Source organism: Anomalospiza imberbis, chromosome 16 (genome assembly GCF_031753505.1).
Source record: "Anomalospiza imberbis isolate Cuckoo-Finch-1a 21T00152 chromosome 16, ASM3175350v1, whole genome shotgun sequence".
Lineage (NCBI taxonomy): Eukaryota > Metazoa > Chordata > Aves > Passeriformes > Viduidae > Anomalospiza > Anomalospiza imberbis.
The window spans coordinates 13,017,454-13,043,627 of record NC_089696.1 but is presented as its reverse complement, the minus strand read 5'-3'; the positions used below and the strand labels follow the sequence as shown (position 1 = coordinate 13,043,627).

The 26,174-nt window shown below is 41.6% G+C and overlaps 1 protein-coding gene across 1 annotated transcript in view; it reads right to left on the bottom strand.

The window, feature by feature from the left end:
- Positions 1–26,174, bottom strand: part of SDK1 (sidekick cell adhesion molecule 1) — a 385,938-nt gene that overhangs the window by 103,021 nt on the left and 256,743 nt on the right. Inside the window, exons 14-19 of the mRNA XM_068207135.1 lie at positions 23,540–23,676; positions 16,765–16,912; positions 15,780–15,920; positions 12,186–12,367; positions 4,588–4,703; positions 1,380–1,572 (exon numbers count right to left, since the gene is read on the bottom strand). Of these exons, the coding sequence (XP_068063236.1) occupies positions 1,380–1,572; positions 4,588–4,703; positions 12,186–12,367; positions 15,780–15,920; positions 16,765–16,912; positions 23,540–23,676 (917 nt within the window). The remainder of the gene's footprint in view (positions 1–1,379; positions 1,573–4,587; positions 4,704–12,185; positions 12,368–15,779; positions 15,921–16,764; positions 16,913–23,539; positions 23,677–26,174) is intronic.

Sequence of the window (26,174 nt, the reverse complement as noted above, 5' to 3'; positions counted from 1 at the left end):
TCAATGAGACAGAGCAATGACTCTGCCCCTGCTCCCACTTTGTGGAAAGCATTTAAGGTTCATTTCTGCAGCCTTTCCTTCAGCAGAAATATTAACAGTCTCTTTCCTCTTCCCAGCTGATTACATTTTGTGAAATCCAAGGAGTTTTGTATCTTTGGTTTCTCACCCTTCTGCACTCACCGAGATCAACCATGGGGTTCTACTGTGCTGAGAGGGAGAAGACAGATGAACTCAAACACATTTACAAATCATCACTGGCTAAAGCTTTTTTTCCTTAGGAAAATGGGCAAAAAAACTGGTAATGCACAGAGGAACCTAATACATGTTTCTCCTTCCACCACACCTTTTGCTTTCATCCCAGACACACAAGCTGGAGTTCCGATTAGTGGCTCACAGAGATTTCTGGTTCTTAAATTCCTACCTCTGGCAACCTGTTCTAGTACATAGAGGAGAGTAACCACACTAGGAAAAATCTGTGGGAGAGTAATTTTCTCCACGTTCCTTCAAAAGTATCTAATGAAAAATTGGATTAGCACTTTAGCCTCACTCCTGTGAATGTTAATGACAATTGGATTCCTCTTTACGGGAACACTGACTAACCCAAAAGATCCCTATTAAGGCAGAGTAGTATTTCTAAAAACAATATCCTAATGGATGAATTAGACACTTTTTATTCTGGTTTAAACCTGCAAATGTGCAGCAGTGTTTATGATGCTCCTGAAGCACTGGCCAGAGCCAAGATCACTGTGGACACAGTCAATTTATCTGCATCAGACACACATTGCACATGTTAGGTCCAAATATGTCTTGAGAAAACAACTTCAAGGGGTCACAGAGACCAAACCTTTTTCTTATGTTGGAAATAATTTACATGCTAAACCATTCAGTTCATTTTATTTAATCCTGCCTCCAGTTTTTCAGGATGCAAGTTACTGCCTTGCTGTGATCCTGGTTCTTTCACACAAACACTTGCAATATAATATAGATACATACACTTTCAATTTATTGAGTAACAGCAGGAAACAGCAAATTAATCATTGACCTCCACAGGAAGTTCCAGTGCTCAGTTCCTAAGAAGATCAATTCATATTTATTTAGGTGCCTCAACATAGATTTAAGAGCACAAGGATTTGCAGACATAATGCATTGTGTGTTGGCTGAACCAGACTATGAAGCTCTTAGCTAATCATCAATATAAAACAATTCATCCAGGTTTACTTCATCATGAAACAAAAAATATCAAATATTTGCCACAGGCTGAAAGAACACCCATGGAAAACTGGCTGAGGTCTTCATCTGACATGAGGTCTTATGAGAAGAGATTGCTGTGAACCTGAGGTCAAATTTTAAGCAGAGAGGTTTAAAATGCGGGTACTCACTGTCTTCCAGGGTGCGCAGGAGCTGGGGAGGGCTGCGAGGGCCATCCCCTGGGGTGGTGAAGCACAGCACTGAGGTGTAGTATCTGGTGAACTTCTTCAGGTTGGTGATGCAGCCACTGTGAGCACCATGGAAATCCGGAGCGATGGTGACCACGGTCACACTCTCTGGAGCATCCACCGGCCACGCCAGGAGCTGGGCAATTTAAACGTGGATGAGCTCTCATTAGAAGTTGTGTCTATTTGGAATCAAAGTCGATTGGGCTGCCAAAACAATCTTAATCTGATTGCAAAGAACCAAGCAATGCTGTTAAACCAGTGTCAGCTCTGATGCTGAACAGATGGATGCAGCACTGTGACACTGGAGGGATGTCTGTAACACTCACTGCTGATGGGGATACACCAGCATTGCAATTCTCCATGGCTGCTGCTGAGCAATGCCGAAATTATGGCAAATCATTATTCAGATGACGCGAGCCTTTTGTCTCATCAGCCTGGCCAGTCTCTGCTGCTGAAAGCAGGCTGAAGGAGGAAAAGTACTTTCAGTGCTACTTTGTCATAAATGCTTTATCTTATTTTCTTTCAAGATCCCACAGTCTGGGGGGGTTATTGGGATCAGAGGGAGAGAGATGGGGACACACACACCCTCCTCCCCCTGCCAGAGCTCCCCCAGCACCCCAGTGAGCAGCCCTGCCTCACAGGCTGGGAGCATTACAAGCTCAGTGGACTGGGGACATCCACACTGTGAATGATTCAAGCAGTTCTGGAACTACAGAAAGAATAGAAAAACGGTTGTAAAGATGATTACTGCAATTTTCAACACCCGAGTCCCAGAAGTTAGGCTCCTGAAGACATTTTCATGCATTTAAAATAGGGTGCTTGTCAGAGGAGCTCAGTCTTCCAGGTTTCATTCATCTCAGTGGATGTTCTGGGCAATCAATATCTCTGAGAGTGCAATACCTCATGTGTAGGTACCTAAATGAGGACTTAAAAAATTCATTTTTGGCAAACGACTTTGAAATTCTGAAACAATTTTTGAAATCGCCTTAAAGGCTTAGGGGTCTAAAACTTGAAAGTATTTATGAAATTTTTATTTTGTCCAAAAATCCTTATCATGTGGCTTACAGGAGAATGTTAAAATTCCAGGCCTGATTCAGTATCTGTGTAAATCATGCTACTTGTATTGATTTCAGGCTCATAAACATGAATAGATACCTGAAATTAATAAGCCATATTTGACACATTTAGCCAATGTCTAGAGTCTCTGATAACCAAAAAGCACAGTTAGGGGACTATTAGGAGTAATTTTGTTAGGAATATTTCATATTTGAGAAAGTGCACTTTACAACTTATTGAAATGCAAATAAATTTCAAAGAAAAGATAAAAATGTTTAATGGCTGAAGAGGACAGCAAGTTTTATTTTCTTTTTAAATCACCTCTGTGCATTTCAATTGGCATTTATAACTTTGGAAGACTGAACTCTTGAGTGGATGTTTGTGAGGAAACGTGCAGAAAATGCTGGTGAACAATTTTGTCAGTTAAAGGAAAAAATCAGTTTAATCCTTAAGAAAGGCAAAGGCCTGGTTTTGACTAGAAATTTATAAATAATACACAAAGCTACTCTGTAGAGACCAGTGACAGAAATTATTTCACACAGTTTTTGTACTGCAATTCCCAATCCCTGTGAGAAACAGGATGGTAAAGCTATGGCAATCTACTGCAATCAAATAAATACAAATTTTGATCATTTCAGAAGTTTTCATTGGCCACTGACAGATGAAAAAAATTGTCAAATGACAATTTTACTTCTTTATAGCATTGCTGAAGAAAAGGAAACAAAACTTAGAGGTAGCTGTGCAATGAGATTAAGGATCTTTAGACTGAAACCCTGAATATAACAGAGAATGAATATCTGAAATAAGACTTTTGCAAATATGGGCTCACTGTGCTTGGACTTGCACCAGAAAATTACAGTGCACTGCAGTCCACTGAGCCCCAAAACTGCTTTTAATCTCCAGAGTCACAACAGCATCCAAGTGCTATTTCTGTGCTGGAGTTTTCGGGTATTGTGCTGCAGCCCTGTCAGTCACTGAGCCTGGAGAGCTGACTCTATCCCTGCCAGAAGCAGACACACACATCTCCATGTGTTTATTTGCTTCTTCAGCAGTGAGATTCTCAGACCACAGCTGGTCCTCCTGAGAAATACATTGGTTTGGACAGAAATACCAAAATTCCCATGCATATCTCTGTCTCAGTTTCTCTGTCGCTCTGAGACATTCCTAGAGAAGGATCAAGTCTTCTGAAACATCTCAAATCCATGTACAATCCCTTAATTCACAACTTGTCTTTTGAACTACAACATCCTCCTCAAATCACTCCATGTCCCTTCACCCAGCACTCAAATCAAGCTTGCTTCTCCCTGCTCATAGACCACACCGGTCTTCCCCTTTCCTGCTCTGAGATTCCTGCAAGATTTCTCATTGTTCTCTCTATGGAGGTTTTTGAACCCTTTATTTATTATGCCCTGACTGCTGAATCACTGATGGAGGTTCTACTGAAGCAACCCACCCTACCCAGCTCCTCAGCAAACACTCCGCTGCTCAGAGGCTCTTTAAGCACTCTCTGCTCTGTGCACTCTAACAGATATTGCCTGATTAATAAATTCTACATTCTTAAATCTCTCAGATCACAACAGTGGGAAAGGCAAGGCATTTATTTAGTGTGATGCCTTGGTTCCCAGTGAAATGAATGGTGACTCTGCATTAGCATAAACAGGAACCTCAAGGTTGGTTTTCAGTGCCACAATGACATGTCTCCTGAGGTGACTTTCCAAACTGACATGGAATTGCTTTCTGGCTTTGGAAACTCTCCAGGAAAATGACAAAGGTATAAGGACTTCTAGGCTATGGCACATTCCCTTTTCAGAACTTACATAAACTGCAAATATTAGAATCATAGAATGGTTTGGGTTGGAAGGGACCTTGAAGATCAACCAGCTCCAACCCCTGCCACGGGCAGGGACACCTTCCACTATCCCAGGCTGCTCCAAGCCCTGTTAGGAGCAACATCTGCTCACTTCTCTCTTTATTTTACCCATGTAAGATACTCCTGAATGCACAGAGCCACTTTAGAGATTCAGAGATCATAAGGCCGAAATTCTAGTTTACACCAGGACTGTGAATGCAGACTTTATTTGGAGTGTGTACTCACCTTGTACCCTTGGTTAATGCCGTTGATGAACTGCTGGGGTGGAGGGTTCCAGAGGAACTGGATGGTTGTGGAATTCACGGCTTCAACCTGCACGTTCTGAGGTGGAGCTGTGGGCACTGCTCCCAGGAGCAGAGAGGGAACAAAACAAAAACAGAGAGAAGAGGGAATGAGGGGAGAAAGGGAAAAATGAACACAGAACCCACTGAGTGTCACCTGCAAGTCACAGAGTAAAAACAGCCTTGAGATACACTTCCTGTGAAACAGCAGCGATTTGGAAAGCTGGGTAATCGGGTTAATTTCTCATCCTGTATTGGAGATTCCTTCAAGGGGAGGAGAAGAAATGGCTTCTGCAGCTTATTATCCTGCAGAGGAGTTTCTCAGAAAGACTTGAGGCAGGAGCCACGTAAGAATAGGTGAGCACAGCTCTTTCAGTCATCCACGAGTGCATGGAGAATGAAGAGTTTCTGAGAGGAATTTCTTAAGTCCTTTAATGCTGCTCAATTCCCCAGATCAGAAAAGAAAACATGGAGTTTGCACAATTAAGGCTTTAATTGTGAATTATAATCTGGCAACAGCATCTGTTTCTTATTTACTGCTGCTTAAAGAATTAGGACCAGTCATATCACATGCAGTAAAGATTTTTCTTGGGAATTGGGAGTTGTTCTCATTTTATCTTGATATGATATGCATTCATGTATATTGAATTGATTATATATATCCTGAGCCAATACATCCTCTAATCTACTAAAAGTTGCATAAACATTTTATGCCAAGGATTTAATTAGACAGATGTTTTCTCAATACAAAAGCAAGCATGGAACATAAAGGCATGCTGTCTTCAAACAACCAAAACCAGCACTTAAATATTTCACCATTTAATAAAATGTCTAATTCCAAGCAATTTCTTCAACTTACTGCTTTAAGATGTCATTTCTATAGTTCTCAGAGGAAAGAATATTAATAGACAGGCCTATTTTTCTGAAATTATCAAGCTTATAATAATTTTAAGAAGAAAACTGCTATCTGAGTACAAAGAAATGGACTAAGACACTTTAAATCCCATAAAATAAGCTTAATAGTGCTTCAAAAATATCACTATTGACAGACATGTGCATTTGTATTCTATGAAAGAGGAACTATCCACAAGTGGTTTTGAAGTCTGGAAGCCTTTGTTCCTTCTGCTTCCAAGGAAAAGTTTCTACCAAAGCCCAATGATCTGTGCTTCTAAGGAGAATCCACGATTCCCACTGAGAAATGGTGGTTTCCTCCACACTTTTCAAAAACAGGGCAGAAACTTTTAAAGTTCCAAAGTACTTTTTGGAAGATGAGTCTTTGTGTGGAGAAGAAATGAAGAAAAGAAGTTCAAAAATGCAAAACTGCCTCGCTTCCCACCAAAAGTTATTGTTTGTTTGGAAGAGACATAAAGGGGCATTATTCTTAAGTAGTGTAGTCTATAGTAAGACAGGACAGTGCACACTTATCCAAGATGTGCACAGCCCAGAAATATCAACACAGAAAAATGGAGAAATCCTCAAGGATGTCAAGTTTGAAATGACAAGAACATCCACTCCCTTGCCCTCTGTCACTAAAATTCCCTGAAGATGCTGCCATGGCTCTGCACACTTTTTTAAACCTCAGTAGCTGCATATTAGTCAGAATCTTCTTGCCCTAATTTAAAACTTGATGTGACAATTTATGAACTATGCATAATTATTGAGTTCTGGAAGCAGAGTTTATCTGATAGTACTCTAAATTTTCATTAGAATCTGGGCCCTACTTCCTGCCATGTATCATAATTCCCTGTGTGCTTTTGGAAGGTTGTACTATTATCTGAATGACCTGTAGACATCATAAAGTTTTTCTAGCTAAGAGATTCACCAAATCATCCTGAGATACAGTCATAAATATTATAGCCACTCTACAGTCATAATGAGTTGCTTTGTCTACAGTCCCCCACTAAATGCATTTTTTCTTATTCATGTTCTTGATGAAACTATTTATTATGAGAGCCACAAGATACATTTCAATCTGCTTTTGTGTGCAATACCTCATATAATTAATGGTTAACATGCATACAATTTTTTAAAAGTCAAAATTCTTACTTTCCTGTATATTTGCATGTTCAGATATTGTAACTGCCAGGGATTTGTTATTGCAGAAGAAAATTTTCTTACAGGTCTTGATGTTAGTTTGTTATCAGAAATTCACCAGGATATCACTGACAGATTAATCTCCTCCTGTCAGGAAGGTCAAACCAGCTGAGCACCACCAAGCTCCAAGTTTTCATTTGTGGTCCTAACAGTTCTCAAAAAAGCTCAGGCAAACACTTCAGGATAGGTTTACTACGGTTTTAGGAATGTGGACAACCAAATACATTAATTATTTCTTTTAAAAAAGGAAATATTTTTTGTTAATTAGGAGATAAATTTCTGAAACAAGAATATATGGTGATAGCAGAGAAAATACCTGCTGTAGTATGAAAAGTGGAAAAAATTATGAACAGAAAACATAAAACCATCAGAATGCTGGAAATCATGATTTATATCACATTTCCTCCTTGGATATCTTTAATGAAAAATCAACATCTGCATCTCAATTAATGCTTTTAAAAGATGGAATGAACATGGTCCATCTGATATGCATAAGCATAATTATACTACAGAAGGCATAATGTAATTAATTTTTTATATTTTTAATCAGTAAAATATTGGCATTATAATCTCAAATTTACTTCAAAGTGCCAGTATAAAATTCTCCTTTTATGTCCTGATGTTAAAGACTTCCTTGGGTATCTGAGCAGTTCTGCATTTTAAAAAGAAAAGAAGTTTGAGGGAAGCTAAATCAGAATTGACCTTCTGGTCACTTCAAAACTCAGACACTTTTCCAAGATGATGGAGAGTAACTTCCTGAAGCTGGGGCTGCCTGCACAAAGGATTTTCTAATTTAGTGGTAGATAACTGTCCTCTTCCTACAAATTTGTTGTCAAGTTGTACAGAAGCTGCCAATGTCAAACAGGTGTTTTAAGAGTAATCCCCAAGTATTTACACTCCCAGCTTTTAAACCTGCACTTCATCATGTCTGCAAGTATTCCAAAGCCATCTCACACTGGAGATCCATCTGGGAGTCATCTCAGAGCTGCAGATCAAATTGGTCAGACACAACCAACTGTTAGTTTCCTCCTGATAAAGTTCATGTGGTTGGAAATCTGCAGAGAGCTCAGCCCCCGGGACTGTGGGTTAATGTACAGCATTCCAAGTAGAAAAGGTCATGGAAGCACTCTAGATAAAAACCATTAAAAGGGTTTCACTGACAAGATAATTGAGAGGAGACAAGGCACGGAGGTTAAGCATGTGTACATGGAATTATTCTGTCTCTGGCCATGTGCAAACAGCATGGAAATCCCGTGGAGTTTCTGACTGCCAGACTCCTGCTCATAAATATAGATCTTTAACACAGGCTTGGAAAAAAGGCTCCTCTGGAGCTCCTGACCTTCGAGGTGGCAGCTTGCCTGTCTCAGGCAGGCTTAGGGAACTGCAGGTTTTCCTCTAGATGAGGATTTAGTTGTTCCTTCAATGCACCAGTTTGAGGTGCTGAGCTGCACATCCCAAGGGAGCGGTGGGGATGTGGAGCTGTAATTCCTCCTGGGAAGCCTCTTCCCCTCTGTTCCCTGCTGGTGTTCTGGGCTGTGCTCTGAACAGCAGTGGGTGCCTAGGAAAAGTGGCCTCTGTAACACCACACATCTGAAAATGTGAATTCTGAAATTCAGCAGTGTGAGATTTGGCACTAACTGATGAGCTGGGCTCCTTGCAGCTGGGAACTGCCTCCTTCCTTTCCTGCATGTCTCTCACACAGACAAGATTTTATTTCTTTATGAAGAGCTGGAGACAAGATTTTATTTCTTTATGAAGAGCTGAGGGCCAGGGGCTTCTCTGAGACAACTGCTAATTTCATCACCTTGTGAAATAATTTGAAAATAAAATAAAAGCAGTAGATGGCAAATTACATCTAGCAAGATAAACCACCCGCCCCCCCAGCCACTACAGCTCCAATCTGCTTCTGCACAGGAGCAGTGGGGCCCAGAACAGCCACAGGTGCTCCAAGGCTGTTGGGAGGTTCCCCAAAGGAAGTGAAAAAGGATCTTAAAGGTATTTTTGCCAAGAAAATATCTTTTCTCTGAGATAAAGTCAATGGTTGCAGAGGACACTCTGCAGTCAGGGATTCCTTTTTCAAGATTATTTCCTACTTAAAGCAGGAAGCTTTCAGTTAACTGGGTTTCCTCTGGCTCTTCTACCTCAGTCATACACATTTCTCTGATTCATCTCAGTGCCTGAGGAAGAAGCTGCTTTGGACCTGGCTGAACAGGCTCCTCTTGCTTTTATCCTTTCCACACCATCAAGACTCACTACTCAGGTAACTTTTATTCAGGAAGGGCTTTTGCTCAGACCTTCTTGGCCTAGCGAGGTGTCTATCCACAACAAAGAAGGGAAAATTAAACAACATTCAAATACATGCTGAGATCTCTGAACTTTTGAGATGTGCATCAAAAGAAAGACATGGCACTAAAAGCAGAAACAGAAGTGGTTAATGTCAGTGGAGAGGCTAATGGAAGAAATATCTCTACTTGTAAACCTTGCCCTGCCTAAATCTAAGACATGGTGGGAGTTTTTCAAAGAGAGAGAAGTTCGGAGATATTCACAGTGGTGAGATAAAAGGGACAGACCCAAAGTAAGGGGTGGAAGTTGCTGCTTTATCAAATCAACCTGCAGGAAAAGGCAAACATGCCCAATAGTATAGAGCAGAGACAATATTGTCACCACAAAAAGATGTTTATACCTTCACAAAGCTGTTCTTACATGAAAAGGTATTGGGAAACTTCAGGTTTTCATATGGCAATGAGAAGTCCTGCAGGACAATGCTTAAATAAGGAAAATTGCTCTATGCAGAGGGCTGGCACAAATCCCTGTGAAAAGTAACATCAAAGCAAGGAACAGCTGGAGAAACTCTGATGAAGAAAGACCTATATATACAGAGCATCAAAGGATTAGGCTGAATATCACTCTGAAAAGACTTTCAAGATTTTAGAGACAGTCAACCTGTCTGACCCTCGTGCTGGGATGTTCAGTAAGTCTTCCTGACATTTTATCTGACATTATGCACCAGTTTCCCCCAAGTTCAGATCCCTCAGCACCTCGTCAGCTTGGCTGTGTTCTGGAAGTTGGTGATTTTTGAGGAGCTTGGAGCAGCTGATTAGTTTTCAGTGGCTAAAGCAATGCCAGAGGACTAATAAGGGATTAATAGACTAGCTCCTGGTATAAATCCACAGCTTATATGGTCAGTCAATACCCTCTATGACAAAGGTGCCAATATGCTGATGTGCTCCTGCCAATGGGCTGATCTGCTCCCGGGGTTCATTTCCTCCCAGGCTCTGCCTGCACAGCACACTTGATGAGTATGAGGTATTTTTCATCTGCAGACAGACAGGTTCTTGCCAGCACAGCTCACATCATTTAATGCATGTCAGAGCAGAGGCAGTGGTGGTGTGGTAGTAGGAGAGGGGGATGGATGGGAGTGTGTCTCTTTGACATTTATCTCTGCTCATATTAAAATCAGAATATGATTTACAAGGCAGTTTTACACATGGCTTTTTCTTACTCCTGCTAGTTTGGTTTAGGAAAAACATTCTGGAGCAAGAAACAGTCACTAGATTTCCCTGTCTTTTCTCAACTACAATAAACATAAAGGAGCAGAGATTTGGACAGTAGCACATTACCTGTGGAGACTGGATATTAATCCAGTTTCAAATTGTATTTATACCAACCAGTCTCCCTTTTCAGCTCTAAATGTAAAAAAAGCTTCAAACTCTTTTTAAAACAGGACATACGCCTCTGGTGAACCCAGCAAGGTTCATCAGGAAGTGGCAGCATCTATGAAGTAGTTATTAACAGCTATAAGCAAACACCAATATGAAATATAGCAGAAATATCCAGTTTTTCCTCTGTCTACATGAAGCCAAAGAGGCCATTGCAGGTTGGCCTGCAGTCTAAACACTCTTGCTGATTAACATGAATGCAGGACTGACTACACCTAATTTATAACAGAGGATTTATACCCTTATAAATGACAACAGACAGCCAATCAATAAAGGATGATAATAACTGCACATAATATCAAGGGAAATTAGAGTCAATTACAGGGTTTAAGGAAAAAGAGTGTGAAGTCCAAACCTGGGCCTTAATAGATGGAAGGTTAAGTTACTATGATAGCTTAAAATGTGCAAATAAACAAGGTAATGAACTACAAGCATAATCACAAAAGGGATTCAAATTCTGTGGGCAAAGCAATTCTCTGCAGAGCTCGGGTGTTTAGTGGGATAGAAAACATTAATCCTGGCTGAAGGAGAAGACTTCAAGAAAAACATTTCAAGGTCTGCTATAAACACTTCCAGAATGAGGTTGAGTGTGCCTAGGCTCCTCTGAACTATGAGACTTTACATTCCCTAAGACAAAATATAGATAGTTCGTTCCCTAGCTGTTGTGGTTAATTAGTGTTGCATATGAATAATTTGTTCTTAAAGATCTCCCTACACCTCAAACTGTATCTAATCATGCTATAACCTACTCCTAGTAACAATTAATAAACATCTTCTTCACTGATTGAAAATTAACTGATGCACTGTAAATCTGTAAGTTTTTAAAACAGTATAATTGTTTTATGACCAATGGAGTAGAGCCCATGTACTGTCCAGTGCTCAGCATCCAGCACAACCCTGCAATTATGGGAATATATGGAAGCCTTAAGGACCTAGCACTTAATTATCCTACAGATTTTTATACCAATCTAGAGGTGTAAACATGCCTTACACTGGTTGTAAAAAGTAATTACATATCCTTTTGTTGGTGTAATTTATACTCTTCTTAAAGCACTTAGAAAAGTGTGGAGGAGCTGTAGCATAAAAATCAGGGCTTTAAAGATCATTTTATCTTCTCTTTTGAAAGTATCTGCACCATTTCTGAAATACTTCAGAACCCTTTCTCCACAGGTTGTATTTCTCTCCCTACACTTTCTTTGCAGTTTATTCCATATTTCTAAAACAAGGTTTTCTGTGATTATCAGAACTAATGCAGCTGGTTCACTCTATCTCCTATATTGCGTATGCAGCATCCTGCATGCCTTGGCCATGATAAAACCAATTCCCTGCCATATTTTCTCTAACTCTCCTTGGCAGGGTAACCTCAGCCCCTGCCTGTCACAGGTCCTATAAATCCATTCCCCAGGACCCCAGCTCTCATCAGCATTTCTATTTATTACTTCTGCTGCAGCTGACTCTGACCTGCAAGTGTGCCAACACGTCATCACAAGGGTCAACAAAACAGATATTTTTTTTACTTCACTCCCAGCTTTTTCTGCAACAGAGATAGAGCAAAGATTTGGCTCTGACCAGGCACTTGAAATTTGCAGGTGCTTCCTGCTCCAAGCTGTCTATCAAACGTGACTGAAGTGACCATTGATTTCCCGGGTTCTAAGGTGGGATTGCCAGGCAGCACATCCCCTGAGGAAGCTGTGGGATGATCAAGGAGCTGCTGCTGGGATTTGCTCACCTCCCTGCAGTGTGTACTCTGTCACAGGCCTGCTGAAGGCTCCCAGCCCAGCTCCGTTGTAAGATGCCACCTGGATTTCATACTGGGTCCAAATGATCAGGTCTTTCACCAAGCAGTAGTTGATTTCTGCACTGGTGATGTTTTTATACTGGTACTCTCCCGGGAGGCCGGCCAGGCGATACCTGCCATATGGGGAGAAGAATTAGCTGGTTAATTAGATGGTACCAATTAGAGAAAAAATATCCTGGCTGGCAAAATAGCTTCCTTTGTGAAGAGGCAATATGCAAAGTTTTACAGCAGAATTTTACCAAGAATAATGAAAAATAATCAGGAGGAACCTAGCAACTCCTGATAAGACCATATCATGTTTGACTGCTATAGTATTTATAATCTGATCTCACTGAGATTACAGGCTCAGGGCTAAACAAAACGGGTATTTTATCCTGTTTTATGGTTGCAGAAAAATTACAGCTTTTTAAATGTGGCTTGTCTAGTAAAAGCTGTGATTTAGTACAAAAAATAGCCCAGATGCGATTTTTATCAGAGTGCTGCTGTAAATCAGCCTGAGAAATTGGTTTTTTTCCTTCACTTCTGAAATCTGAAAAGGAAGAGCTCAGAGGGCTGACCTCCTGGAATCTCAGCCACTGGCACCCCTGGCTTCCACCAGAATAATTAAAATAAGGATTGAATACGTTGAGACTGAAGGGTTGGGTAAGCACTGGAGTTCCAGGAGAAGGGCTGTGTCAAACACAGGTGGGTGATAAATATCCTGAAACTCTTTCTGCTGAGACACGAGCAGCTGAAATACCAAATATATTTTCTCATGTAAAAACTATATTCCAGAAAACAGAGCCCCTTTGATGTATCTCTTCAGGCCAACAAACTACAGTGAAGAACTAGATTATAGAAAACAAACAAACCTTGCAAATCTGTGAATGTGAATAATACTGTTTGTTTTCCTTCCTTTAGGAAAGCAGTACAGTGAATGCTCACAATATGCTAATTTACAAAAAATCAAAAAAAAGAGAGGCCAAATAAGAGACACAAGGAATTACTGTTCCATGAAAAAGACAAATATGGAAACATTTGTATTTTTATTCACCACACAACTTTTATACACTTACCCATCCTTTGCTTCACTGCAATCACCAGAAGTTTATTGACACAGAACAATTTCATTGACATCTTACAGAGACATTTTAAATTCATCTAAGTAAAATCGGTGCAATGTTTATGACTAGACAACTTCATGTGTTTCAGCCAGAGATTTTTGTTCTAAAATCTTCCTATAAAGAGATCAGTTCTTAATCACTGACATCTCTATTTTCTGCTGCTTGCCTGACCATCCTTTAGCACACTTAATATAACGTTACACTGGTGTGACTCCATTTACGAAATACAAATGGAAATAAAGAAATACCAGCCCTCAGCTGAGTTTATTGAATGTCTGGCTCCCCCTTTCTCTCTCTCTCTCTCCTGGGCAGAGTGTGTGCTCCCTGGCAAGTCAGTTCTTAATGCAGCAATGTTCTGTCCCCTGCCCAGCAGACAAGGTGTAAGTGCTCCTGTGATTTAATCTCCTATGCTGTTAGCATGGCAGACCCCTAAATGCAATATTGGCAGTGAGAAAAAGGGCAGAGGAAGGAGGCCAGTTCAGAAATGTCATGTCTTCATGATTTTTCTCACCATGGACTTTGACGGATACTCCACATGACTTGTGCAGTGCACCTTCACTTTTAAAGTTCAGGTGTTCCATCAATTTAGCATCTTGCATGTCTGGAGCTTTGGGTCTCTGGGGTGGCTGGTGCTTTTCATTCTGCTATACCCTGATTCTGCACAAATCAGTGCAGGAACACTGTTCTTCAGTGGATATTGCTGTGACCATACAATTCAACTGGGAAGAACAGCCTGGTTTATTACCTGGGGTACTTGTGCTTTTGTGTGATAATCTTAAATTCCTGTTGAATAAATTGTTTCTCTGCTCTGACGTCAAGACAAAGCAGGAAGACATCAAAAATGTTCACAGATTGAGCATAATGAGTATGAGCACTATTAAAATGGAAAGAGATGTTCCAGCAAGGTCAGGGATCAATTATGCAGATAAATACTGTAGAAACTACCAAAGTTAAACATTATTGGAAATGCTATATGGAGAAAACAGCACAGATTGCCAGAAGTAGGAGCCTGTGGGATTGCTTTTTAAAGGACTTAATGCTGAGACTAGGAAGAACTCCTTGGCAGTAACTGAGGAACTAATCCTACCACAGAGCAGACCAATTTGAAGGGAAGAATTGCATAAAGCATGTTTGCACCCTTGGCAGATGGGAACCCAAGACTCAAGACAAGGGTCTATCTGCAGGCAGAAGTTAAAGCACCTTTCCCCACTGATGGATGAGAAAATATTGTAAACTGAGCCCCGCCCTAAAACCTTGCACAAGGGGCTCACCTCTGCTGAGGGGCTCTGTGCAGGTGACAGGGAGACGAACACACTCAACTCTGCCTGCAGACAGAGGGAACTTCCCAGGGCTGTTCTGGGGGCTCACCAACACTCATGACAAAAGCCTTACCATCCATGCCAGCAAAAGTAGGAGCACAGCTTGAACAGGATGTTGGCATTTAAACTGCAGCATTTAGTTATCTTTTACAGTTCTGGAGGACACTGTATTAAAAATGTCAGCAGCCTGCCTACAGGAGGCTGTAACCATCCCTTGGAAATATGTCATGGGCTGGGAGTTTCCCACAAAAAATGCCTCCCTTGCTAGAGGTGTGGCCCTAGCTGGCTGCTAGCACTGCAGGGTGTGGAGGATGCCAAATGAGCAGTAATCTGTAGTGGAATTGGGTAGGAGTGAATACTGAGTCCCAAAAAACCACCTAAGGGAAATGCTCTGCAAAGTCTCTCAAGTGGCGTCACCCTTTCCAAGACAATGAATCCTGGGTAAGCAGCCAGACAGGATGGGTGCAGGATTCCCAGTTACCTGCCTGAATGTGTTTCTCATTAATAAATACAGACAGGGCTGAAAGGATCTTACTCAACTGGCTGATTTTCAAAACCAAACCAAGGTCTGCCACGAAGCATCTGACCTGTCATTCCCTCTTTCCATTTTGCTTGGCACAAAACTGAAGTTCATTGATTCTTTTGCTGCTCCTCCATAGGCAGGAGCCCTGTTGTGTCTTTGATAAATTTAATTAACCTTTTGAGCAGGGAGCTGAGCTTGTAATAAGCAAACATACATCTGCATAGGCTGCACTGTACCAGCCTCCCACGTGAACACTTGCATTACTTGGAGCTTCACTTCTCTTTGAAAATGGAACAAAAGGATGTTGCGAGTCTCCACAGGGAGCAGGTCCTTCGGAGCAGCTGATGGAGCCCTCAGACTCTCCTAGGACAGACAGGCCAGAATTTAAGTGGCTGCACCCTTGTGACTCCTTGTTGTTTTCTCACATTTAACAAATCGGGGCAGCCTGAGCATTTGCAAACAATATCTAATATCTTTAATTCAATTACAGATACCTTTTATTACATCTTAAGTCACCATTGGAACTCCCTTGTGCACACCTGGACCTACCTCTGGATTCCCAGGTTAAGAAAGGACTTACCTTAGGATGTAGCCATGAAGAACCCCATTGTGCTCACTCTCAGGAGGAGGCTGCCACTGGACCATGATGGACTGATTGGTTCTCCCACTGGCCACGATGTTTTTAGGGGGGGCACTGGGGGGCTCCTCAGGTAGCATCAACCTAAGTACAAAAGAATGTGATGGACATGGGTGTTGAAAGAAATCATAAATAACAGTCTATTTCCTGTATCCACTCCAAGTGAACCACTCTTTGTTATCACAGTCTGATGACTAGAAAGAAATATAATGCTGATCAAACTGCTGAAGACATGCATGAAATAGTTACAACAAATCAACATAATAGGAAATCAGTTAAGCAAGCAACAAGACAGACAGCTGAGGTAACCCTATTCTCTTGGAATCACCCAGGCTGCTACAACTCTTTAAAAAGATTACAAGCCTGAATGAGTAAGAGCTCGGGTCCAGTGTCTGTGACTCCTTCCAAATTGTTTCTTTCAGCTCTTTCAATATTTTTCATATCAAACTCCTACATTTTGAAAAAGCCATTTAGAGTTCAGCTGTTCTGCAATTCAAGCTTGCAGCAAGCTTCCTCACAGAAGAAAGGGGATGCACTTGAAACTGAATATGATGAAGTCATCCTTCTCTGTCACATCTGGGTAAATTCCAGAAGTGACATTGCCATGACAGGGTGAGAGCTGTGCTCCTGCCGGGCTAACTGCTGGGGCTTAGCATAAGAGCAAAATGAAATTTCCAAGATTCTGCTCAACTGATACTCTGGAATATGAGGACACCTCTCCCATGATGTGCTGATCTCCTCCATCCCCCAAATGCCATCATCCCCAACTCCTGCCAGCTGCAGGGCACTCTCCAGAAACCTGGGAAAGGGCAACTTCTCCATCTCCCAATCATTGCACAAAAGATTATTTTATTCCTTCATTCCCAAGCAGCATTTTCCCCTCCCCAGGTCACTGTCCCTTCAGCACCCAGACACTGACTGTCATTACCTGCTGGTCTCGGTGCTGTAGCGGCCCTTTCCCACTTGGTTGACTGCACACACCCTGAACTGGTAGGTCCTGGCTGGAGTGAGGCCACTCACAGTGACACTGGTCATCTTCGGGTCAAGGTTTGACAGGTGAACCTTCCAGGGAGAATCTGTTGGAAAAATTAGCATGGGAAGAAAAAAGAAAAATATGAAGGCGCCTGTCAAAAGCCCTGCAGAAGTAAGAAAATGCCTCTGACTGCTCAGGGCTCTTTGTGCTTGCTTCCCTCAGAGGAACTTTGGGAAGAAGTTTCTTTTCAGCAGAAGAAACCTTCCTGTCAGCCCACACGGTTACGCAGATTGCACATTTGTCTACTGGAAAGTGATGCTGCACATGTCATGGCATAATAAATAAAAACTATATTCATTAACATTTTAATAAAAGAGGAAACAAGCATGATAAAGACAGATGGGCTGTGTATTTCACAACCCATCTGTTTGGCAGGCCATCACACCACCACACCCATGAGTGGCTCTGGTGGAAGGATTCTAATGAAATTCACAGTCAGTTTGGAATATCTTCCTACCCAGCTTGCAAGCAGGTGTAGAAGCGTGACTCTCTCTGCCAAATCAGCCCTTTGCTGCAAGACCTGAGAAAACTTCAGCTGCTGATTCTACGTGTCTGCAGTCTTATTTTTTTTTCCTAGTGATATTATTCGGCATGGAGTCTAATTGTCCTAGGAAGATTCCCTGGTAGAAAGAGCCCTGGCAGCACTCTAAACCCCTCGCTGTCAGTTCACATATTCTTGCCATATCAAGCTCCTCTGATGCCCAAATTACATTTACAAGTTTTCAAAGAGGTCAGAAATGAAACATGTTGAAAATTAAATATTCTGACTTCTTCTCTCCATAGCCTGGTGTCACATATTCTCCCTGATGTCATGACTGAAATAGTCAGGGAGAGGTGACATTTGGTCTGTGTTGCAACAGTACAGCAACAAAATCAGCCAATTTGAAGATTTGTTCAGTTTTTAAATAATACCAGCTGTTTTCATGCTCCCTGCTCAAAATTACTAACACTTCTGGAAATTGCTGAGGAGCTCGCTGTAGATTTTGGCAAAGTTATCTGTGCATGTTGCTCATCAGAAGTGCATCGTGGCTCCTGGCAGGTCACCTCAACGTCTGCCTGAGAATGAAGATGAGATGTCCCAAACGTGGAAGGCTGCTAAACTTCACACCAAGACAGAAGCCACTCATTTTGTGCTTTTCTGGCAGATTCCTTAGCAAGTTGAAGTCCTCTAGGGTGTGATGCCAGTTGGGCTATAAACAGTGCATCTTCAAATTACTCCAAATGTATTTTTTCCAGTAAGGGCCTTGCCAGAATGAAGCCTTTTTTAACAGGAAAACTGACACAGCAGAATACTGGGAATGCTGGAGAGGGACATTTGCACAGCAGTGAAGGCCTGTCCTTGCCAATTGTTGATTTACCAGCAGACACTTTGGCTGCAAGATCTTGATGTCAATTTATTTTAGCTGAACATTGGATTTCTTTTAGAGAGCTCTTAGAGGAAGCACACCTGTGCCATCTAGAAAGGCATTGCTTCAGAGTTTTTTGCACCTTAGTACCTTCTGAATTTTCACAGGCTTCCCTTGAGACTTCCCAAAGAGCCTTGTTACAGCCAGAGTGCACAGCAACAAATCAAGGGAAGCTGGAGTTCAGGTATGGCTGACCTAGTGCACTGCATGAAGGAACTTCCTGAGGAAAATGGAAGAGCAGATACCAAGAAGGGAGTGAAATACCCTTGTATGAGCTACTTGGGCAGTGGTCCGTTTCCTAGAGCATTTAATTTGTTTACTGCCAGTGTAAACACCACCTGAGAGTGCTTAACCCAAGCAGCTCAATGTAGTGAGCAGTTTGATTCAACAACAGGCCCTATTAATCTCCTCAGCACCTTGGGGCTTTGCTCTGTTTATATGCTGCATCTGTAGAATACTTTATTAATTCTTTTTCCTCTCCTGGTGGAAGATAAAAGATCTGGCAGGAAGAGAGATTAAACTGGAAACTAATATAAACGAAGCCTATTCATCTCCTGGGCACTCTGATTCAGAGAGGAGGGCAGTTCAGGGAGCATTTGCTCACTCCTGGAGCATGGATACACTGAGTGTGCAGAGTATCGTTAAAATTTAAATGTCAAGTCTCTCTTTTTTTTTTTTTTTTTTTTTTTTACAATCAATAAACAAAACACTCCAAAAAAATGGATCTCCCTCTTTAGATACACACAACCAACCCCAGGATGGTGCAGAAGCTCTTTTCACTGTGGAGAAGAGCAATTCTGACAAGGGAAACATGCCATAAAATTTTCAACACTGCCTCTCCTGTCCTCCAGGGATGGCTGTCACTCACCTGTCCCAGGAAGCCTGGAGAAGCTCCATGGTGACAAAAGACTTGCCAGGTCAAACTATTAAAAAAGTCTCTGTTAGACTGAACAGACTCTGCTAATCCTTCATTTAACTTAAGCTGCCCAGAACATACTCTGGGCTCTGCTGCTCTTCCCCTGTAATTGCTGCTGTCTGAACAACTTCCATGTTGAGCTGTCTGTCATCTTACAAATATTGGGCATTCTGAATTAACTCTGATTGCCTCTCCAGCTTAATTTATTGGAAATGAAGAATCTCACAGGCTGTTCTCTGGTTTACAATGTCATTTTGGGGTTTTAGAAATGACTTTTTCTTTCTGTCATGAATTTTTGGATGCGCTTGTGATGCGTTCAATAACTCTGGCTATGTGCCAAGAGGCATTTCTTCTCTATTTCCCTGTCTACCCTACAGTTCATGTATTAATTGCAATTTCCCCAAAAATCATTTCTAATTTGATATTACCGATCAGATTTACTGCAGAAAACTGGTTTTTGCAGGTTTGGAACACATTTCCATCTCTTTCCTTCTCCAGGGGGTTTTGCATAGATGGCAGCATCAGAATTTGCTGTACTGCTGGAATACACTGAATTCCTCTTTCAAACCTATGTAGCAATATGATATTGCAAAAAATCCAAATGAAAACTGAATGGTTCACCCTTTGTTTGGTAGGACCTATACAAGGTCTACTAGTGGCCTGAAAAAAAGTACCTTTTAAAATTATCACATCTAGATCTGAGTCACAATCATGACAATGCAGTTTTACTTTGATTTTTGCAAGGATTTATCAATGAGTTCAATATTTGCCATTTGAATATTCCTTCCAAATTTAGGATGCCAATTCATAGTTTTTAGTTAAGCATGTAGAGATGCTTTCCACAGGAGCTTTTATTATCTCCTCATTAGCACAACATGATGAATCTGAGTTATATCATCACCTCGCACAGCACAGATATCCCAGAATACAATAAAACAAAAATGGGCTTTTATCTTAATTGTTCTCAGCAGAATTCTATAAGACTTAATTCATTTTTTTCAGTTAAAAGACTATTCAGAATATTTTTTGATTAATTTCTGTAGTCTAAACGTCTTTGGAATAAAATAAGCATATCCCCTCCTAACTCCATGAAGACACTTCATTGGAATTCCGAGGTAAATTGCAGTGGGGCTAAACAGGTCATGAAACATCCAAAATTATATTAGTGCAAATGACAGCAATGCATGGTACTATTTATTTGAAAATCCTATTTCAAATCAAGGTTCACATTCTTGGCTCTGTGTGGGCAGGAATACTTAATGACTGTGTTTCCTTGGAACTGTGTTTTCCAAATTAGATTGTAAATTTGCCCCCAAATGTTTAAGGCCATATGTCTCAAGTCACCCACAGACACAGTCTACTCTGAATACTTGTATTTTGAGAATTATTGCATTGTGCCAAATACATTAATTTTAAAAATTAGGTGGCTAGAGTCGTTCATATTCCCAGCAATTTATGTGCACGATCTGCCACTATTTTCTTCCCTCTAATTAAAATAAGGGTTTTGTATCTCTTTACTGAATTGATATTAATGAAAAGGAGTTCTAATCCATGCCAGGTGGAGTGACACGCCTCCCTCTAATGCAGCTGGTAATTAAACCCCTGAAATTTATACTTGTTATTTTGAATCCTCTTCAGCTATTGCTCTGCAATAGACACTGTTGTGTATTCATTGATGGTAAGTGCTTCAAAATCTACCATGGGTCCTAAAGCTGTGAGAGAGTTATCCAAAACAAAACACCTAAAAAAGGCAACAAAACAAGGCTACTTTTCAGCACCGGTAACCAAAACACTCCAACTCCAAACATTCAAACTCCACAGAACTAAGAACAAAATCTGCACAGCATTGCTAACTGGAAAATAAACCCTAATTCTGGTGTCACATTTGAAAGTGAACGGGGATTGGGATGGGAGGTGCATTGCTCTGTTGTGACAGTGACAGAGCCCGTGGAGGGTGTCGCCTGTCTCCCTGACAGTCACTCCTTCTGCAGCACAAATCCCAAACAGAAATTGTCTTTGAAAAGCAAAGAGTTTCTGCAGAGTCATATCAGGCCAAGCTATACCTACACAACATCAAATGCCAGCTTTGTGCACAAACAGTGCTTGGGATGGCTGGGAACAAAGGGAAGGTGATGGTTTCCAGAGGAGCAGGAGGTCTGGAGAAGCTAAATATTAACCACACACTGCTGAGATCAAAATAACCCTGAAAAACACTTCAGGAAAATAGAAACCAAAACAAGCCAGTGTCAGTGTGCAGATGTTTCAGTCAGTGTTCCAAACCAAAATCACTGCTGACATTGCTGTCCTGTTCTGTAAACATGGAACAAGAGAGCACAGCAACAGTGGAATATCCAAGGGCTCAAATTCTTCCCTGCTCTACTTCTGTGGGCATTGCACATAAAGGCAAAGTAAATAAAGACAAAAATTTAAAGGACAGCAAGACCTGGGATATATCTGGGAGTTAAGATGCTCAGTTCACAACAAACCTGGCCTGTGTTTGGCTTTTGCAGCTTTGAGCTGCGGCAGGACACAGACCTGTGCTTTGGGACAATGACCCTCTCAGTGGCAGACTGCAATGACATCAGCCAAAATTCTTTAATCTATCACAGAGTGAGCAGTGGTTCACAGGACCCTGTGGTGGTCTCAGGGACTGTGTGCATGCTTTCCAAAGAACTACTGTTGATTTTGGCTGAGCCTCCGACAAATTTCAGTGAATTAATTCTAAAATGATGGCACATCTACCCCATTCCTATACAACTGCAAAGCATCCTTGGTAGAAAGGACTTGAAGACCTTCCAAACTCCCCCATGACAAAAGAAAGATGATGGATTGAGATGATCTTCAAGGTCCCTTCCAATTGAAACAATTCCATAATTCTCCTGGCACTGAATGAGCTGCCTTTTCTTTCAGGGACTTGTCCCAGTCGATGCAGCCCACTGCAGGATCCAAGTGCACATGTTCAGCCACCTCTGTGCTGTCTCTGTGCACATACAGCTCTAGGACCTTTGCATTATGTTCCCAGACTGGGACTTCACTAACTTGTCATCAACAAAGCCACTGGGAAAAAAGGAGCAGAAGGGAAACATCTTTGGGCAAAAGGCCAGGGAAGGAAAAGAAGAAAAACAGGCAGTTACTGGCCTGTAGCTATGAGAGGGAAGGAGAAAAGAGTGAAAATAAAAGGAAGGTAGTGATAAAAAGGTAGAGAAGGAGTATGAGTGCAGGATCATGGATTTTCTTACTCATTTGTAACAAAAAGATCCAGAGTTTTTGATTGAAAAGAACTGTTTTAAGGGCAGCAGTCCTGGGCACGACTTTGGATTTCTGCTAGGATTAGAAACCTGCACTTTGCTTAACAGTTGTCAAGATCATTGGTTCTGGGACCTCCACATCTGAGAAGTTATGCACTCCAGCCTGCAAAGCAAAAGGCTTGTATGTGATCTGAAGCTCAAGTTTCCCCTCAAGCTCTCAGTGTGGCAAAACAAACTGCTGCTCTCCAGATAATCAGAAATCAGAACTGTTTCACATTCAGTTATGCAGTAACTAATTTCCACATGTCACAAAAAGTGATGCTCTTAATTTTTTCATCAAGAATCAATTGTTCAGCTTGGATTTCCAGCTCCTAGGGTGATAGAGATTAGAAAGTATTGCCAAGGTGACCGATTTCCATATACCCTCATCTTTCCATCAACTCCTCAAGAGGCATTAGCAATGTCCCTGAATAACCTTGCAGACTGAGAGCCATGGAGGGCCTGGTGTACAGCATGATAAAACTGGCAAGTGGCAATTCCCAATGCCCGGGTTTGTAATGCAGGAAGTCAGATATTTGGATTGCACCCAAGCATTCTCAACCACCTACCTAAAGGAAGGGTGTAAAATGAGAATCCAGAGAAAGCAGAGAAAACATATGAGCCCACAGAGAGGTAGGACAGCAGCTCCTCTTGACATCCAGGTTTGTTCCTTTGACAGACTATCAGTTCCTTGAATTATCACCCTGTCTGCATATTTTAGGTGAAAATGGGGCTCTGAATGCACCAAGAAATCCATGAAACTGGAGAAAAGGCCATAGGAAGGAACAAACTGACTACTGCTGTTGTACTGAGGAATGAGCTGTTGTGCCTCAAGTCTGGCTGGCAACACTAGAGGTGGAACTAAGTCTTTCCTGTAAATAAATCCCTCCATCTCAGCCTTCTTTGTCGTTCCACTCTTTCAGCGTGCAAACACCTGAGTGTAAAACCCCTTTGTGCAGGCTCAGGCAAACCGCAGCAGCATTTTGTCAGCAGCTCTGGGGAGAGGTGAGTCTGAAGGAATGGTTTAAGAACACCATGAGGCTGAGAAGTATTTGACTTACTGTTCTCAGAGAGCTCCACCACGTAGTAGAGCACGGGGCTGTTGCCGTCGAAGGGGCGCACCCAGGAGAGCACCACGCTGCGGCTGTAGGAGGAGTTCAGGGTGGCCACGAGGTTCTGAGGGGAGTGAGGCAGCTCTCTATGGAGGAAAAAGGGTAAGAGAGGGAAAAAAAAAATAAACCAGCACAGAAAAATTAATCTATATTTCATCCAGCTCCAGTCTTTTAGGCCGTTAAAGGCAGGCGACATCAACCCCGTGTGATGATGGATATAAAACCACCAGCAGCTATTGTACAATTAAATAAATAAAAGACATCTCTGAATTCTTCACAATTTTATCCTCTTTGGGGGGAAAAAAAATTATGCTGAAAGTCCCAAGGCTGATGCATAGAACGGCTAATGGACATGTTGCTAAATGTGGCAAAAAGCCAATTTTCATCCTGTTTTTGACTGAGCAAATTGGTCAATAAATTTCCTCTCTCACTTTTTCTCCCGTCTTTCAATGATGTCCTACAATGTGACAGCAGTGATACGTATAAACAGTAAAACACATGGGAGATATGATTTAGCATGGAATTTTTCATACTCAAGGAAGCAGAAGACATTGACACTATCCACACAGAGCGACTAATCAAAATTACCATATGTATTCTTAGGCTACAGAACAGCTTGATTTACTCATGGATTCAGGCTTATCCTGTCATGGGTAGAATCCTTCCTCCCTATAATAAGGATTTTTTTGGAAGCACCCAACCAGAAAATGTAGTGAAAATGCCTGCAGAAACCCCATGAAAATACAACATAAAACATTTCAAAAACAAAAATAAAGCAGCAGCTCAATTAAAATGTGTAATTTCTACACATAAAGGAAATTTGTGGAAAAACATTTAATTTGTACCCATTGGCTGAAAGTGGGAGCTGCATGGTGAAGTGAGAACGCTAAATTCTGCTGCAGGCCTTAAATGCTGATGTGTTTTAAGAGATAAAAGCCCTTCAGCATTATACTTAAGCATGATTTTTGCTCCTTATCATCCTGGTTCCTAAGGAGAACGAGGATTTTGGAGTGAAGGAAAAGCAGGGAGGGCCAGTTTTTACCCATTCAATCTGCCCTCCTCCCCAGGGAGGCTGAGGGTGACCCTTCCACAGCTCAGGCCAGAGCAGAAAGCCATGAGGGCACTCACATGCTTAAATTAAAAATGCAGCAATTCCTGCTTGTGATGTATTTTGCCACTGAAGATTCAGAGTTATTTAAAAACCTCAACTCCTCAGCCACTCACCAAAATAAATACAGACTCTGGCTCCAAGCCAGAACAATAAATATGTCCTGGATTTCTGTTTCTACTGGAAGATTGAGGAACATATGGAGAGCCAGACAATAGTTTTATTATTTTTTTGTTAAGCCGTGAATACTTTTGTTTACGCGTTTCTGAAGGATACACACTGTGGAGTTAGCATCAAAAACGAAAATTGCTGGAAGAGCCAAAGAGTGGCAAGAAAAACACACAGCTAATGAGGCACCAGAAACAGAAGGCACTTCCCTGCCCACCTCTCTCCAGGCAAGAGGGGTTGATATTTCCTAAGGCTAAACCTGAGACTCAAAGTCTTGTCTCATCTCATTTGACTTTAAATGCAGAACCAAATTAGCAGCACGGTGACCCCAGGCTCTTTCTGTAGTAAACATGGAATGACACCTCAGGGTGTGATTCAGATCTCAACTTCATTAAATCGCTTGCTTGAGATGCCTTGATGGTGAGGAGTTTAAGTTGACTGTTCTCACTCCTTTCTGGGTATGCACTGACAGCTCAGACATGGCCACTTTGGGGCTAAAACAAACAAAAATCATGTGTGGGCTCAAAGGGAGTAGATTTTGAACACAGCACTGTGAAATTTTGGATAAACACATTTAGGGAAGAGGGGAACCTGGAAACACAGCAGGAGGGCAGCTGACCTGGGAGACAGAGTGTGGCTGTCACTGGAATGTGTGGGGGTGTAAGATATGGCCATTTACCCAGGGACTACAGGAGTGTGCTGCTTAATTTTGAATGAAACATTAAATTATAATAAACATTAAACCTCCACCACAATTTATCATTATGTCCTAGGCAAGCTGGTTGGAAAAGTTTTTGTGATTAAGCTGGCAAAGGTAATTACTGAAGGGAAGAGTGAAACACCTTGTTGCTACATGGCTCACACAAGTCCCAGTCCCCACTTCATTTATCACCAGTCCCTGTGGGGAAGAGCTCAGAGAGGCTCCAGCTCCTCCTGGAAGATGATGGCCACAGAAGCAGCAGTGTGAGAGGAATGGCTGAGGGGAAGCTCACAGCAGATTATCCCCATGTGTGTGCTTTTTTGGGAAGCAAGACTTAAAGCTTGGTCTCTTTTTTCAAGTGCACAAGAATCAGAAGACTTTTGAAACAGAGTTTATCTGGCTTTCCCTGTTTTTAAAATGCATAGACTGCATTAAAACCTGGGGTTTTGTTTGCTTAGAATTTGGGTTTAGCAGATTTTTCTCTTAGATTGACAAGGACAATCAGCCACAGCACAAGGGAAATGGGCACTTTCTGTTCAGACAGAGATTGAGTAGCACGAGCTGCTGCCTCCATCCAGGACACCCTATCCACAAATATCACAAATATT